The 17,925-nt window shown below is 46.8% G+C and overlaps 1 protein-coding gene across 3 annotated transcripts in view; it reads right to left on the bottom strand.

The window, feature by feature from the left end:
• Positions 1 to 17,925, bottom strand: part of PAPPA (pappalysin 1) — a 254,468-nt gene that overhangs the window by 26,335 nt on the left and 210,208 nt on the right. For all 3 annotated transcript variants that reach the window (XM_075519671.1, XM_075519669.1, XM_075519670.1), the window contains exons 15-19: positions 12,734 to 12,917; positions 9,911 to 10,121; positions 9,132 to 9,303; positions 5,596 to 5,743; positions 2,778 to 2,887 (exon numbers count right to left, since the gene is read on the bottom strand). In XM_075519671.1, coding sequence (XP_075375786.1) covers positions 2,778 to 2,887; positions 5,596 to 5,743; positions 9,132 to 9,303; positions 9,911 to 10,121; positions 12,734 to 12,917 — 825 coding nt within the window. The remainder of the gene's footprint in view (positions 1 to 2,777; positions 2,888 to 5,595; positions 5,744 to 9,131; positions 9,304 to 9,910; positions 10,122 to 12,733; positions 12,918 to 17,925) is intronic.

Genomic DNA, 17,925 nt, shown 5'->3' with positions numbered 1-17,925 from the left:
TCCCTGCTGAAAATACAGATTTGGAAGACACTGCCAACTTGCACTGATTTTTGCAAACTGTTTCAGACCCAGCAAAGTAACTCAGCCTAAACCAATTCTGAAAAACACAATAATATTTAGACATTTTTCAAAATGAAATATCTGTTGTTGTTCCTTTGAGAGGACATTTAATTTCTAAGTTTTTTTCATTTTCATTAAACAAAAAGTTTAAAAAAAAATCCTTGGAAATGAAATGCTAAGTTATGTTCAAACCAACATGTTTTTTTCTCCAATTTTTTGGTTCACCAAAAATCACATCAAAAAATGCACTTTGATTAGGAGAAAACTTTTTTTTTTAATTTGACAGAACTTCCAGTAAACCGAAAAATCGAGTGATTTGCACAGCTCTGCTCTAACCAACCCCCAGAGGAGGATGGTTCCCTCTTCCCACTTTGCTTCCATAACAGCTGTTGCTTGAGCAGCTACACACAAATATTTTTTTTCTTGCCGGCTGTCCCTATGTTTTATCTGTGCCTGTCCTTTCAAAGGTAAACTTGAGAGATCGGTCCTAGCTTTATCTGCTTCTCATACTGCACTCATTTGTACATTACTTGTGCCTGAAATCAAGTAACTAAAAGTGTTTCCTTTGTGTTATTCAAGTATTTTGAGATCCACAAAGACTTCTCGTGTAAACGGCTCGCTTTACTGGTATGGCACAACAGCAAGCTGTCACTGACCATAAATGAAGACAGATATTATTAATGATATATAACACATTGCTGTGGGGACCTTCCCCTAAGGCGTCCCAGTCCCACCTCTCCAGGGTCTCCCCAGTCCTACCAGCAGCAGCATTTCCCCCAGTGGCACCCCGCGACGCACCGCTCCCTGTGGGTGACATCCCCTTATCTGGAGAGTTGAATAAGATGGATGTTTTACAGCTACCAAAAAAATCCCCTCCAGCATGTCTCAGCATCATCCTGCTCGTCTCCTAAATGCTCTCCTCCATCTCCCAACGCAAGTTTTCAAGCCCAAATCTCACCCTCTAGTTACAATGCGTTTGTGGGGTCAAACTTGTATCTGCTCACAGCCTAAAGCTCTTGGAAGATCCTCACCATCAGGGCAAAATAGGTCTTATTTACCACTGTACTCTCGGAAACCATTTCTCCTCCATCCCTCACTCCCCTCATCTCCCCCTTTACTACTATATGTTTTCCCTGCTGCCTAATGAGCCCTCCAGAGACCTGCAGGTATAAAACTCGTTACAGCTCCCTCTGCGTACCCGCATCAATAAACGGAGCACAGCAGAGAACGGGAGGGAAGCTGTCACTTTATTTTACCATGAATTACAAAACCACTTTAAAGTCTAGCACTTGGGAAAGGGCCAGTGAGAAATTGCCCCTAATACAGAGATAGGGGTTTTCTTTATGTTTCATGCCAGAAACTTGGCAAAGCCTAGGCTTAGGCAGTAATATAATCTTGGCGTCTGGAGTGAATGGGAAGCTGGGAAGGACACTGTGAGCTTGTCGTATTCTCTGGACTTAGGTTCCCCACCCCTTTCCAGGATTTATTCTATTGCTCTGTGTGAAACAGGGAAGTATAAAGTGGCGGAGATTTTTGGAGCGGCTCACTATCCACAGCAAAGGCCAGATTTCAAAAATCCCAAACCCTGGGTACATATTTAGGCATGTAGAGAAGCAAATAGACTGTCAAAGCTGTTCAGGACATGCTGGGGCTGTGCTGGCTACTCGTTCTCTCCTAAATGGAGTTCAAGTGTGTAAAACAGACTCCTGCAAAGCCAGGGCCAAGTACGTAAAAGCTGACAGTGTTTGCTCAAGCACCACCAGCAACCTGCACCCTGGTGACATGTGATGTACCAGCGTCTTCCAACGTGCACTTGAGCATGTCCAGATAAATGTCTACACCTGCAGAAATACTGCGTAGGCACAAGCGCCTGGTTACACGTATTTCTAGGCAGGAGGGCATATTTGTGTAGATGGCATGAGCGTTTTCAGAAAGAGGTAGATGACTCTCTCCCGCTGGTATCCAAGCGTAGGCATGAAACCAAGCAGCTATTTGCTGCAAGCGGCATGTGTGTGTAGGGGTGAGTGTGTGTGCAAGGCGCTGTACATGGGTGTGCATGTCCCCATCAGGGCAGGCCGATGCCGGTGCGCGCTGGAGGATGCACAGGACGGAGTGCTGTGATCAGTTAATGCTGCCTGTGCATTTGCAGCAGGCAGGAGGAAGAAGTGGTGACCTCTGGAAGGGGCTGTGCTGAGCAGACATCTCTCGCATGCGGGTGAAGGGGTGGGGGAGGACTCAGCCAGCTCTGCTGGTTCGGGAAATGAAATACCCTCTGTATCAGCTTCTTTTGTCATCCAAAAGCAGTGCAGAAAAATCCAGCCCTGGCACCCAAAGAATGCAAAATACTGAACAGGAGGAAGGAAAATAAAACCTGGCCAGTGCCCTTTCTCTCACTCTCCATCACATCTTCCTGTGTAATGAATCATGTTTCCAGATCAGACCCACTGTAGGAGCTGGGTGGATCTGAGCATGCTGATTTGGGGCCCTTACCTTGAACTGACTTTCACTGGGAAATCACAGAAAGAAAGCAACTTGGAGAGAAAGCCACCACGTTACCAGAACAACACGCAAAGACCAACAAAAATCAGGAACTCTTTTCTAAAGGGCAGAATTCACTATGTATTCCCCTCATGGAATGAACCACGGGTAACGCTGTTCACTCACTGCACATAAACATGCAACAGGGGAGATAGTTATTGAAATCGTCCGGCACTGACCTTCACTCTTTGAGGGTTCATCCAGTGCTGGATGTCTTGCACGCTCTCGTTCACACGCAGGAGGATGGGCTCGTGACTGTGATCCAGACATGAGGTGGTACACTCTGCGCCTGCACGAAACACGGAGAGGATAAAGCTAAAGGATAAAGCAAGCAGCTTCTGACCCTTTCAGCATCCTTCCAGCTGAAGGACAGGATTAGAGCTCGTTTTTCCTAAAGTGCAATTAGCAGTCAACCATAACTATCACATATCTTCTAGCCACACGTGAAATGCTGAGTACAACCCTGCATCTCAGCAGGAGATCGTGGGGGTGGCAGATATTCCAGGGCCTTTTTGCATGAGCTGCATATCTAGGTATTTCTCTGGCTATTAAGTCCAAGAAGGGGGTCAGGTTTTACGCTTTCAGATCATCAAGAAAATGTGAAGGTTTTTCCATTTCAACTGCTCTTTCAAGCAATGGGACTGATTAAGCAGAGGCTGTCAAACTCATCTCACCTATGACATGACAAAAACCTACCGTTTGATCTGTCAGATTTACAGACAATAATAATCTTTTGGAGGGTGACCAAGCCTAATGATATTGCAGACGAGCTATCACCTTAGTCCCACAGTCGATAAGAAGTACGCAGAGAGGTAATGATGGCTTTGTTCACACATAAACCTGCTTTTTCTCTGATTAACTGTCATGCCCAGTGGGAATCCTGTCCTTTCTTTATTAAAACATGCTGCGATACTCCGCAGCAATATCCCAGAGCCCTGTGGTGACACAACCGTAAGCCCTAGTGTGTTGGACCATTACCATTTCCCCCCTGGAAAATCACTCTTGAATGGCACAGCTGCTGCAAACATGTCATTAGGATTTCTGCACTCCAATCAGCGCTGGGGGAGGAATTAATCTCCGCACTGGTTTGGAGAGCTGAACCTTTGGCTCAACACACACCTCAGCCTGGAAGGGCAGATTAGGTGTCTGAGGAATTACCGAAGGTGTGTGGGATTCATAGTGACCATGACTGGATGCTATTATTTTCCCCACCTGCTTCTGCCTTCTCACGTACTCCCACGTGGAGGAGTCATCGGGAGCAGAGCAGACCCGGGCTGTTGAGCCAGCAAGATGGGGACCGTTTGGGGTTTGTTTTGCTTTCCCAGTGCACGTGGTAGTGGCTCCACGGACCTGCCAGATAAGGCCCATTGACACCAGCCCCATTGCGAGTGAGTGGCAGGAGAGTGCCTTCTCAGAAGGACATCGATCAGGCTTCCAAAAACACAAAGAAGATAAGAAAACCTCAACAACCTGATCCCAAAAGGTGGTGCTGGGCGAGCCTAACAAAGTGTGCGGTATGTCTCCATCTGCTGAGGATAAGAGCCAATGGCCGCTGTGCCCTCACCGAGCAACTCCTCCCTCTCCAGCGAGAGCCACAGTCTCATGGAGGATCTGGCCCATGAGTCCCTCGCCTCCATGATGGCTGTGTGGTCCCATCCCAGGATCAGGCCCACCGGACCTTGCATCTGGGATCAGCACCTGCTGGCAGCCGCCCTGGCAGGGCCGGGAGAGGACCGAGGGCTGGCAGGCGCCCGCTGCATGGGCAGCTGCAGACCCTCCTGCTTCCAGCACTGAGATGCTCCCCTCCAAACCAGGAATCGGTATTTCTCTCCTTGCAAAAACCTGGCTGGCCCCGGGAGGTAACCTTGTCTGAAGGGTAAAACGCCTCGCCACATTAAGAGTCGCCACAGCCTGCTCGCTGCTTGCTCTCCCGCGCTCCGCCACACTGTTTACGCGTACGGAAAGGAGCGGGTCGGAATTGTTTTGATATATGATCTGTAATTGGCATCATTACAGAGCGGTGATCTCATCCAGGCCGTGTTCTCCTCCCCAGGGAGGGAACACAAGGAGGCTCATGGTCCCTCGCATGGCTGCGATATAATGAGGGAGCCGCACAACGAGGAAATTTCTCCAAGTTCAAAGGGACAGGCGGAGGGAGGAGGGGGCTGGCAGGAGCTGGGAGTGGGGCTGCAGGAAGGGGCCTTGTGGGTCTGTGCGGGCTGCAGCCAGTGCAGCTCCCGTTGCAGCCCTTACAGCAGGGAGACCTCAAAAACAGGGGATGAAAATGCAATATAGTGTGTACAATTCAGTGTGTAGTCTACCCCTCCCTCTGCCTGGGTGACACAAAGCAAAGCTGAGCACACGAAGGCATCACCCCTTGCAGAGTGACCAGGGACCCCAGAAGGAAGGGGGAAAACGTACCCTTACAACAGCTCCTAAACAACTGTCATACAAAAGGGGATGCTCAGCTGGCCTCATATTCTTTCTGGAGAGACCTGAACTATCCTGGTGCTGCGCTTCCCTGCCAGCTTTCTGCCTTTCAGCCTCTGGGCGTGTGTGTGCGCATGTGGTTGAAGGAGGGGGACATTACAAAAGTGTAAGAGCAAACGCAGGTACAATCTCTCCCTGTATTTTGAGGACCGGATGTATCTCTGGCATAGTCTGGCATGCTGGCTGCCCAGCTGGCCAAAACCAGCTGGCCAAGAAGGGACACGATGAAACTGGAAGCGCTGCAAGAAGCAGGCAATCAGAGCACCTTACATGACGCCTGGCCTCTCAAAGCTTATGTTTCCTAAAAGCAGTTCCCTGAAAAGCCTCCTGTAGCAGCCTCTCACTCAGACAAACAGGTCCGCAGGAGAAGGTGACTTCAGAGACTGCAGGCTCCTTCCTTCCTCCCTCTTGTTCCCATCCTCTTCCTCATCTCCGGTCCCACTGCTCCCCACTCCCGTCTGAGCTGCATCCCCCCGTGGCAGTCGGCCGGGGCTGATGCTCACAAACCTATGCCGTAGCCGCCGGCGCACTGCAGCTTCAGGTGGCTGTTGAGCTGTGTGGGCAGCGCACACTGGCCCTGCATTTCCCTGCAGAGATGAAAGGAGCCACTCCAGGTGCCATCCTTCCGGCAGTGAATGACGTTGCTTCCACGGCCCTGGGAATGAGAGATGGAGACAATGAGGATGGTCACAAAACCAAGAGCAAGGACAGGCTGCGAAGTGAGAAGTGGGCAGAGCTGAGCTGGGAGCAAAGTTCTGCTGGAGCTGGAAGAGCCCCTGCTTGGGACTGCCAGCCCTGGGGGGCAAGAAGGAGTTTTCTTCCAAAGAATAGAAAAAGGAAAACCTGCATTGCATACAAACACACACACACGCCTCTTCTGTGCAATGCAATGTCTTTACAAGGCCCTTGCAAGGTCTCTACCTTTAAATAGACCCAACTCCAGTTGTGGTAAAGGTGCATTCACCCCATCTACCTTCCTTCTTCTTCTTGAGAGGTTTGTGTTGAATGCAGACAACCTTTTCCCTCTTCCCATTCTCTAACTAGTTGCATCATCTTTGTCTTGAAAAAGAAAGAATTCCCAATGGCCATCTGAAGGAGGAAGGAAAGCAGGACACGAGCAGGGATGCTTAGCAGGGCAGAACGTGCTCTTCAGAGCTTGGCTGCCTTGAGTGACAGCAAGCGAAGAGGCTGAGACAGACACGCACAGAGGCAGGTGGAAAGGAGAAAAAAATCCTCTGGTGTGGGAACGGGCAAGGAACAGAATATGACATTTCTCCTATAGAAAAGATTCTCTGTATGATACTGAAGAATGAATACCAAAGTCCGAGGGGAAATATCATGCCCTTTAGAAACAACAAAGGAGTGCACAGGCAATCTTTTGTCAGATCTACCCTCATGGCATTGGGGATTTCTGCGCAAGCTGTTCTACAGGATCTGTGAGCCTAACTGCCATGGGGCAATGTGGGACATTCAACAGGAGGATGTCTGGTGTGGCTGGGCTCCAAACTTCCCACGGGGGCCTTGCTGGGTGGGAGAAACATGCAGGATCTCTGCTTCTCCTCGCCCATTTTACATGCCAGGCATGTTGCCTGCAATCTACCCACCCTGCTCTTGGATATCTTTGGGGATCCTTTAGTGTGCTGTCTATGCTGGGATCCCAGCAGGGCTGCTGAACTTTTCTTAGGAGCTCTTTCCCATGACCCACACCCATTGTTGCACAGGAATCTGCACAAGCCCCTGGTACCGGCGTGGAAGATTGCACAGCCTTCAGAGTTAGTCTTGTTCTTACTATCCTAATGCTTTTTTTGCTCAGCTTTGTTGATGAACACAATGTTTAGTGAGATCCAAAGTGGTCTTATCGGCAGACTACTGCGTGAGACCTGCTTCCCCTTCTCTAGACATCTGGCCATTGCCGGAAGCAATAAGAAAATCATATGAAAGCATAATGGACCAGATGGACTCAGGGTGTGATCCAGCTTGGTGACTCTCACCTAAAAGGCCAGTTTGGCAGAGACTGACTAATTTAGATCTCACTGTTCATATGATTTGTGCACAATATTCAGAAATGGAAGACCCTTGCTCTGAGTGCCAGGGGAGGTACCTGCTTAAATGACCATTACGTTCCTGGTGATTAAGAGATGCCATATGTACAGCTGAGTAATGACCTTTCAGCGCAGTGACAAATTCAGGAAGAGATCGCTAAGTGATAATTGAGCACAATTTGCTGTTTTAGCAAGTGTGATGCACTTGCATTGCAATTTGCATGCCAGGGTTCAAGCATGACTTTTAAAGGTGAGCCATGAATCCCAGTTTATGTTCCTGGAGCTGGCTGTGCTTGAAGGTACTATTGTATAGGTTTCTGCAACGTACTCAGAGATCCCAGGATATCCATTGCTATAGTAACATACTGTCCATCATTCCCTGACCTGCAAAATCTCTTGTGAAAATCCCTGCTGGGTTTCTTGCTTGGATGCAACGTGCATTATCACCTTATATAGCTGAGAGAGACTTAGTGGGGTTTAATCCTTAAATAATTAACACCTCTCAAGTGGTTCTGGCTTGTGACAGGAGTCCTCCCTCTTTTTCTGTAGTCTATTTTCTGGGGTGTCTGGAAATACCTTTCTCTGCAAATCCTTTTCTTAAGATGTTATCTGCTCCTTTGCTCAAGGTGCTTTCGCAGCTGAACAGTCACTACACTCTTCCTCACAGTGAATAGAGACATAGCTGTATCTCTCACTTTCCACAGCTTATGTCATTATTGCTGTAACCCTGACTCCATTGCTTGCTCCTCTTCACGTTCCTCAAACATAAATGCAAACACAAACCCGTTATACCAGTTGTCATTACCCTGGTGGCCCCAGTTTCCCTGCATGGCAGCGATGGTACATGTCTTCAGCCACGCTGACCAGTCTGAACCAGTGGTAGATGCACAAAGCCACAGATGCCGTATCCCAGAGCTCGCACCCAAACTGCACCCAGGCGTGCAACTTCTCGTTTCAGAAGGCTTGTAACCTCTCGTAAATCTTATACAAGGAAACATTTTTCAAGTGCCCTGATGCAAGACCCCAGGACCCTGCCTGTTGTCCCCATGAATATGGCAGGCCGACCTGGCAGGGAAGGGGGGCAGCAATTGGCTTTTAACGTTTGGAGCAGGTATCAGAGGTGTCTTTCAGATCACTGGCCCTAGAGCAGGGTTGGTGCCTTTTAATACAGCCTTAGATAATACAGCCAATGATATTAAAAGGCCTTTGACAGAGCGCTCCCTGCTCTCTACAGGGTGTGTAGTAGCAGCAGCTTCTACATCCCCACTTTCTCTTCCCAAGCGTATCAAGCAGCAGCAGCACTTCTGGGAGAAGTTATTTATCTCATAAACTATAATTACCTCTGGTGAGGGACACTGAGCATTTAAAACAAGATACTAAAGGCCAGACCTTCTCGTATCAGTGAACACAGCTCCTAGGATGTCAAAGGCAACACGCTGATTTATGCCAGATGAGGATCTGACCCCTGATGCCAAATGACACCTTCACAGCCAGAAAAACATTGAAGTTTAGAGACAGTTCACCTGAATAGTTGTAATTCCTATAAAGTTAAATTATCATATGGCACACATACATATAATGATAATGAGAAAAAGAATTGGAGAGAAAAGCAAGGTAAAACAGAATGAACAAACAGGACAAGTGCGGGTAACTCATATCCTACTTACTTGCATTTATTACTCCTTATTTTCTAGCTACATCACAGAGCCACTGAAGCAGATTTTTCAGCCACTTATTGTCCGGAAACAGTAAGTCACTCACTGCTAGTCCTCTATGGGTAATAGTTAATACCATTACTACTATAATAAAAATAATATTTCCAGGCTCTTCGCAGTAGCTCTCTCCCTCTACTTTAATTATGTATTTCCCTTCTCCATTTCTCTGTCTCTGGTCTCAGAAGAGCTCAATGGCACTCAGCCCCTCCAAGATCAGGGTCCTTAGGGAACATATGATAAAACCATGCTTGTATGGGCTGAGATAATTTGGATAAAAGAGACTCACCGACTGATTGTCATCATCTTCGCACTTGATCCGGCACTCACTGTTGAACTGGAAGCCGTTGGAGCACTGGTAGAGCCCGTGAAACTTGGAAGGCGGAGGGTCGCAGGTAACGGGCACGCAGGCGCCCGGCAGCCACGTGCCGTCTTGCGTGCACTGGATCTTAAAGGCTCGCCTTTTTGTGCAGGAAAAAACAAGACCATTTAGTGAGTGGCTGAGTCAGCTAAGAGCCTCTAAAGCCTCTGAGCTCTGCTAGCAGGTTGCAGGGGATGGGTGTGCTTGAGCTTTTAACACTTGGGCAACAAGTCGTGAATCTGCGTCATGAGGTCTCTGAGCAAAAATAACGATTATTTGCAAAGCCAACATTGAGCTGCCCAGCCTAAACTCCTCTTTTGGCCTTGGACACATCTCCAAAAACTCTGCTTCCCAGGCTTGTGGGCTGTGGTCAGTTTGAAGTGGGTTTGTGCAGAGTCAGAAGTATACGATAGCACTAACCCTTTCCTGCAGAGTTTCAAAGGGGACTCCCCAGGCTGCATATCAAAGGGGTATTTCTAAGGTAAGGTCTGTTTTTTGAGCACTGGTTAGGATTTTCAAAGAAGCCTAAGTGAGCTAGGTGCTTAAATCTCCTTGAAACTGCGCAACTATCTGCATGAAGGAATTGCTCAGTGATATTCCCTACAGCACATATAGTCTGTTATAAACAGCTCATCCCTTTCCCAAAATCATTTTAACTCATGGCTTTCTGAATCATACTGACTGCATGGCATTACTCTTTCACGTACTTTCTTGCTTTTCTGGAGGATCCAGGGACATGGTAACCTGGTTTGCATTTGTACTTGCAAAATGAGCCCACTTTGTGCTTATCTTCTCGGCAACGAGTAGTCTGGAGATCTGCATTAGGGACGATGGAGGGTGCTCGACACATCAGCTCACACAGGGCCTCCGGAAAGGACCACAGCCCATCCTCCATGCAGGTCAAGTTGCTGTTGTTTCCTAAGAACAGTGAGCAAAGTTAACAACATTCAGCAGCACTATTTTTTTCAAAATGTCGTTACACCCATAATATATCAAAATCAACCTCAGTTGGTTTGACAAATTCAACTGTGTATGTCCTATGCATTTTCTCTTTCTAGATGATGGCATTAAATCATTATGGACTCTGTTTTCAGATGACAGGCAGACAGTGCTTATTTCAGGAAATGCTATAGCATAGGGGAAACCACACTGGCTTTGTAATCTTTTGTATTTCTCTTCCTTATTTTGTTCTTCTCTGAAAGGAAGCATGCTTCATACATCAACCCCTCCTCTCCAAAGCCATGGCATTAACAGAGGGTTTGGTGCCATTACATTCTTCATTCTGCTTCTGTGTTATATCTCTTCCCTGAATCTGTCCTTTTTATTTCAATTTTGAGCCTTTTGGAGCAGCACCTGTTAGTATTAGAGTCACTACTCCAACACAATGAGGAGCCATTCTCAGCTGGGGACTCTCGGTCCTTGGGGACTACTGTGATAAATATGATTCATAATACTCATTAGAGACTCATTTTCCTTAGGAAGCTTTCTTGGCCAGCACCTCAAAGGTAAAAGGTACAATAGGTGTATTTGCCTCTGCTACGACCTACTTGACTTCAGAAGGTTAAGCTAAAAGTAGCCTAGTCTCAGTGTATTTTACATTCTTTGTTATTTTATACTGTATGTTGAAAAGGAATAAGCTTTTCCTAAGAAACAAAGCACAGCTATGAGCCACTAACCCTTCAAAAATCCCTAATACTCTATTGAAATCCCCGAACACTGCTGCAGGAACTCTTCTCAACCCACAAGGCATATTTTCAACAGCAAGCCAACTTTGGAGTTATCCAAAATAATACTGACAAACTGCTAACCCCAGAGCAACGCCGTGTCTCTGAGAGGGAAGGAAGAGAGCTGGGGCAAGAGGCTGGAATTCAAAGAAGAAGAAAACAAAAGGCTCTGGAGGGCTCAGGAAGGTATGTGGAGGAGCCCTCCTGCCCTACCCACAAAGATAAGAGAAGCCGCATTAAATCAGCCCTGGCTTTCTCTCTCCCCTCCCCAACTGCAGATGATTGCAGAGGTATTTTGTGCAGAAGGAAGCTCTTTTCTAGAGCACCAGCATGCTCCTCTGCTCTGACTCATGCAGCAGCTCTGCAGACCAGCCGTGGTGATATCATACTTGCCACTGCAAAGTGATAAGCTGTGACATTACCAACAGTGGCTGTCATGACGTCAGTGATTGAATTAGGCATGAGTCATTCAAACACCATTCTCCGGAAGCTTAGTGGCAACATCTATTAGTCATCACCGATGGCTGTACACCAAATGGTGCCTTTACCTCACGGCTCACAGAGTTTCTGGACAAAAGTGAAGTGATGCTACACACCACAGCTGCAGCCCCTGACCTGGGGTTATCATCCCTCCAGCTACCTCCACCGGAGTCATCAGCTGAAGCTCTTGTTGGTCATGAGGAATATAATTATTTTCACTGGCCCCTCAAAAAAATTCCAGGCATTTTCAATGAAAAAACACCCCTTGTTGAAGATGACCCTCTGAGTGTATGAACAGAGAAAGGAATTTGATAAAAATCTCCCCTTTGAGTAGGCTTAACTTTCACTGTGTGTAGGGTGTTTGTGGTTACCCTCCTAACTCGGAGTTGAAAGAATTAAGCAATTTGGTTATATAAAAATAAATCAACATATCCTTTCACCGAAATGAAGAATATTTCCCATGCCTCTTCTGGGATTTGCAATGAATCCTAGCAGAAAAGGTGATACCACATGTACAAAAAAAGCTTACACAGCATTTGTACCTGAGTTGACAACAGCAGTTAAGATTACTCCCCAGCAAAATGACAAGTTAATTTGGCTTTAATGTTCCTTCAAATTAACAATGATATCTTTTCTTGTTTCCTGAGGACCAGATCAAAAGGGTAATGTGCCAGTGAGCAGAAGAGTTGATGGTGCTGAGAAGATGATGGGGATGCTAGCAGAAAAGCAGCAGGGAAGAAGATGGGGGAGAAAAGGAAAGAAGGCAGCAGGGTGTGTTATTTTTAAGAAAACAAAAATTGTAAAGAGTTCCAAACAAAAAGAGGAGAGAAAGGTCAGAGGTAGAGCAAGATGAGTGTGGAAAAGCAGAGAGGGGATGGGTGGATTAGGAAAAACAGTGATGGGCGGCTGTGCCACTGGGACATGGGACTCTTCAGTCTTCTCCTGCCTTTCCAAATACATGGAGGAGGCATAGAAGGGAGACAGACACAGAAAACAGAGAAGGCATGGGAAAGAAGATGAGAGAGTTCAAACTGATTTATCCCCATGACTTTTCCATGTTTTGGTTGTATGGAAGCAATATTCACTGTCATCACTGCCTGGCCAGCCGTGATCAAGGAAAGGTCAAAGGAAGGTAATAGAGAGATGCAAAGGAACTTAACTTCTAATATAAATAAACCTTCCCATAGAGCCTCATAATTCTTCATACTTAAAATATCATGAATAATTCTAAAACAACAGCAACAGTAACGTATATTACTAGGAACAGTCTGTGTTCTGATAGCTGCGCAGCTATCCCCAGGTCACTGCACAGACACCCTCCGATACCTTTCAGAAGAGCAGGAGGTCGGCAAGTGAAGGAGCATTTCTTGCCAAAGGTGGTCCCCTCACTGCAGTTGAAGGTGGCTGGGTAGACATGGTACTGGTCTGGGACACCGCAGTCCACGGGCTCGCAGGTCACCTGCTTGTTCCACTTCCCATCCGTGCAAGTCATGGTGATGCTGGACTCCATCTGGAAAAAGACACAGGCCTACAGCCACCACAGCCAGCAAGGGAGAGACCAAAACCATTTCAAGCCTGGTAACAACCATTATTTTGGCTCGCAAGTTAAGCAAAACTGGGCCTGATCACTACCATCATCATTTGGACACCAGCTACTAAAACCACCAAGTCCCACAAGAAACAATGTCAGAGAACCAGGATGTATTTCTGTCACCTCTGGGGTGAGACACCGAAGTGCTTCAATATAAAGAGTGGAGCACTACAAATAATCTGAACTCTTGTCTGCATCGCCTCCTGAGACAAGCTGGGAAGCCTGCCGCTCTGCCCTGTGATCAGAAAGGAGAGTGCAAGTCTGAGCTGTTTGGAGCTGACAGCTATCCTCGATCCCTGTCACCTCTGCAGTGACACAGCCACTCCAAGGGGATCCCCATGTACTTCTCAGTAGTCGAACTCACTCTTGGGTTTGCAGTAAAAGCCAACCTGACATGAACCCATTTGGGACTCCCATCTGAGGCTCTCCCAAGAGATGTCAGTCACCCTTGGACTGGGGTTCCAAGGGAGGTGGCCTGGGCCATGTCAACATTGTCTTCAGATACTGACAGCTGCTGTTACGGCTTCTACCGTCGGACTGCCCCAAGGCTCCAGATGAAATCAGGGCCCTGCTGCCCTGGCAGTGGGGACATGCACGCCTGAGAGACGGACTTTTTCCTGGAGGAGTTTGCAATGGACAGACCCAAGAGCATCCTGCCCATACGTTCACCTGGCAATCGAGAGGTTGAATACAGTCACTGCCTGTGCTCTGACTTCCCTGATATCACTCTACCATCGTAGCTACACAGAAGCTACACTTCTATGGATTTGTGGAATAATCCAAACAATGCAGCAGATTGAAATCCTGAAGTGCTACGGAGAGAGGAAAAAAAGGCGGGGAGGTAAAGGAGCCAGCCGTCCAAAGCTAAGGTGAAGAATTTACTGGGTGACTGCAGGACAAACAGATGTTGGCAAAGAACACAGAATAAACAACATATCCAGTGAAGAATCTGAAAGTAGGACTCTTCCCTCCATATCAGAACAAAGAGAGGGACAGAAGAAAAAGAAATGTGAGAAACACAAACACAAGAAGGGGAAGATACCGGCAAGGAATCTGATCAAGCCATACAGCAGCACTCCTCTGCCTCCAGGGAATATTTTATTCAGGGCTGGGATGCTCATAGGAGATTTGCACCGCCAACCATTGATCTGGGTTTATAAAAGCAAGGGGAATTTTTCTAGCACATATCAAAGGGACCTGGATTCCCTTTTTGCAAAAACACCCTAATGGTTTCAACAGAAGTTCAGACCTGTCTCCCTTTGATATATGGTTGCATTCAGAATGGAAAAAGCAGTCCCAGAGCTGAGAAACTGGACACTTCCCAAGTGGGCACAAAACCCCTTTTCTAGACTGTGGAGTTTATTTAAACAGGGAGCACTGCTGATGGAAAAAAATGTCTTTTCTACAAATTTAGAGTAGCACATTCTGGGATTCTCAGAGCACTCAGGTGAAGTGACACTCTGTGTTCTCTTTCCCAATCATTTTGCTCCCCAGTGGTTATTAGTTCTGCCTTTGTTGTTTATCAGAATATCTGTGTCGTTAAAAATATATATATATTCTGTAGACAGTTGGTGACTTGAAGATGCCTGTGCTTCCAGGAAGTTGCAGTGTGATGGCCACAGGAGAAGGGATGATATAGCATATTTCCATGTCTTCATAACATACACACAGCAGCACCACCACCAGATTTGCACTCCAGGCTGGGCTGCTCCAGCATTCAGCAAAGTCTCCATTTCCCTTAACAGATGCTATCATCAAATAACACTCCAGCACCGTGGCTGCTGGGCACCTTAACAGCAGGAGGTTAAAACATAAAACCAAGCTATAGATGTCAGGGGCTATCAAAACGTTATGGAAAAGACATGGGTCTTGCACTGTATCTTGCTGGATGCTGGATCCACACTGAGCACAGGGAAGCTCTGTCAGTGATAGGAGATTCAACTCCAAGAATTCACTTATTAGTGTTGGTGTGATCTAGTTTAGGAATAAATGATTGGCCCTACTAGCTGATACTGGCTGCCGAGACACAGTATGGTGCACAAGGGAGTTTCTCTAACAACAGGGTTGCACGTCAGGTGTACCTCTACAGAACACCAAATAAACAGTGCAAATTCAGAATCCAGAATATAACACAAAAATTTAAACAGAAGCAGTATCTGTGCTCGACAGTCACACCTTACAGAAAATGGGCAAGAACGTTTTGCCCAAGCTAACAGAGTATTACTGAGAGTACTTCAGCTGAAATACTGAGAGTATTTCAGCTGCAGCCATGGTCTTTGTTAGCAGAAAGCTGTAGGACACTACAGCCTGCTGGAAATGCAACATGCCTGGGGTGGCTCCTCCTTGGAAGGGATCCCTCATTAGAGCTATACTCCCACTGCACGTTATTTCTGCCCCTGTTCTAGACCTTGATGTGAAAAAAAAAAAAAAAAAGAGTCTCTCCACATTTTCATCTCTGGGTTTTTCCCCATGGTACTTTCCCAATAATAAAAACACTAACCAAATCTGGAAGAGTCACTTTCTTCCAGACCCGTATGGCTTTTCCTCTTCCTGGCACACTGGCAAGGCCATTCCCACACAGAGAATCTATGCCCATGTGGGTAAGACCCTGGCTTCTCGGCTTTTTCCAGTAATTTGTTCCACACTTTGTATGATGGAAGCTGAGGTTTTCAAGGTCAGACATAATAATGGCACATTTTAGAGCATGTCTATCATGTCATCACTTCAAGCAACAGGAGCATATGCATTTCTGCAGCAGAACATAACAGAGAACATTCCCTGCAATGGAGACAAAGACTAGTGGCTTTGACTGAAACACAGAGGACAACCCTAACATGGAAATTATTGCAGATGGCACACACCAGCTTTCAGCTTCTCCTTCTTGCAATGTCCCACCCGAAGGTGGGATCATTGCAGGGCAGGACCCCAGGCTGCTGAGCAGGAGCCCGGCTGTCCCGAACACCACGCTGCACCTCGGGGGCATTTCCAAGCGACAGCCTGAGCAGTGCTGCCTTTGGATCCAGCACTGGGTCTTTGTGGCAGCATCTGCATCTCCCACCCGAAGCCTGAGCCGGCACGTGCCTGTTTCGCCTGTCTGATCTGACAAGGTCACCCAGCTCACAGCAGTCCATATGAAGCACTTGGCTTTCTCATCTGGTTTATTAGCTGTCACTTTGGGCACTTTGTGCTGCTTTGACTGGCATCACAGCAACCGCTTCCCTTCATGTCCGGCCTTCCAGAAGAGGCTTACACAAAGAGGGAGGGTAGGCGAGGAGGAGAAAAGAGTAAAAAAAAAAGGGCCTCCAAAGATACAGTGAAGAGGATGCAAACTTAAACAAATCTGGTGCCAGAAAGATTTGTTTCTTGGGACTTTTAACAGCCTGGGAGAATATATGTCTCCTTCCTGCTGCCCAAGATCCCAGCCGGCTCCTTCTTCAAGCGATGCTTCACGTGTGAAGTTTCCTCTCCTTAAAAATGAACAGCTGTGCCCTCCCCTCTAAGTATTCTTCCACTTCTGCCCACTACTGTGCCTCTAATTGAACCCACATGAGCCGCGCTTTCTTTTCCTGGCATGATTGATGATGCCTTTGCACAACATTAGGGAGCTGCTGGGTTTTAAATAACACCTCTTGACCAGAGCAGCAGTGGTGGTAGCTTCAAGGAGAGATGACAACAAGTAACTGAATGAGCGGGGCTTTCAGCGAAGGACAAGGGGGAGGAAAGCAGTGAAAGACAAAGGGGGAAAAGCGGGAGAAGAGAAGAAAGAGTGATGGAGTTGTCAGGGGGGTGGGAAGAAATTGGGGAGAAATGAAAACATCCCGAGATCTTCTTTGTGAGAAAGATATATGAAGGATTCTGCTCCATCACTATGCAAACCCTTTGTTGTTGTTGTTGCTGAAGTCCCTAAATGAGGATGAGAGAGAGCCCAAGAGTCTGTAAAAACAGCTCAGCTTTTTTTTTTTCAAACAGCGAACAGTTTCTACTGCACGTAGGGCTGATGTTTTTTAGGGTTTGGTGTATTTTATGGAATTTTAACAGAATTTGGGAATGGGAGCTTCTCAGAGAGCAGAGATGAATGAATTTTTTGCCCTAAGACTGATTAAAATGGTGGCTTCAGAAGACACAGAGGCCAGAAAGTGCAGAAACTGTTAAGAAGATTTTCAAAGACCCCTTAGATGTAAAAGATTGATTTGAAATGTGACTTGTGCCCCTACGTCTCTGAGGTGCTTTTGAAAATTTCGCTTTTAATTCTCTGTTCACCCTTTTCCTCTGCCTTTCAGTGAAATACGGAAGACAAATGTGGTTCAGATGCTAAACCAGGGTGTTTTGCCTGGTCTGTCGACCATCTTCATCAGCATGCTGTGGTCATGGGCCACCAATGTTCAGTCTGATCTTTGAGACATTGCACCTCACCACCTCACCTCAGCCTCCTTCCTTCCCATGAGTGTGAAACTTCAGCACGTGCAAAGCTACCTTCCTTCCTCCTCTTCCTCGTGCAGCCCCCCACACTGTCAGTTAAATGAGAAAAAATAGCTCTATACCCTCAAATCAGTCAAACAAGCAAAATATCCAACTAAATTACAACAGTGAAACAACCAACAGCTTTGTGCAAGGTTCCTCAATCATGCCAAAAAGTCCCTCTGACCATAGATAGCAACCCACATGCCCTAGCTCATCTCCAAATGCTTGTGATCAGAAGAGGAGCTGAAGCTGGGAAGCAATTGTGGAAGAAGCACAATGCAATTCAATACAACACAATATGAGGAATCCAAACCACGGGTTCCGGACTTTCTTGGATAATTCATTTCTTGCCTAGATGTTCCACAAGTTCTGGCTTGAAGCACCTGACACAGAGAAATACAACAAGACAATAGGGAACGAAACTGTCTGTTCCTTTTCAAAAGATCTCCGAAGCACATGAATAAAC

This window comes from Mycteria americana, chromosome 17, assembly GCF_035582795.1.
Source record: "Mycteria americana isolate JAX WOST 10 ecotype Jacksonville Zoo and Gardens chromosome 17, USCA_MyAme_1.0, whole genome shotgun sequence".
Lineage (NCBI taxonomy): Eukaryota > Metazoa > Chordata > Aves > Ciconiiformes > Ciconiidae > Mycteria > Mycteria americana.
The sequence above is the reverse complement of the archived record's forward strand: the minus strand, read 5'-3'. Positions and strand labels throughout refer to the sequence as shown.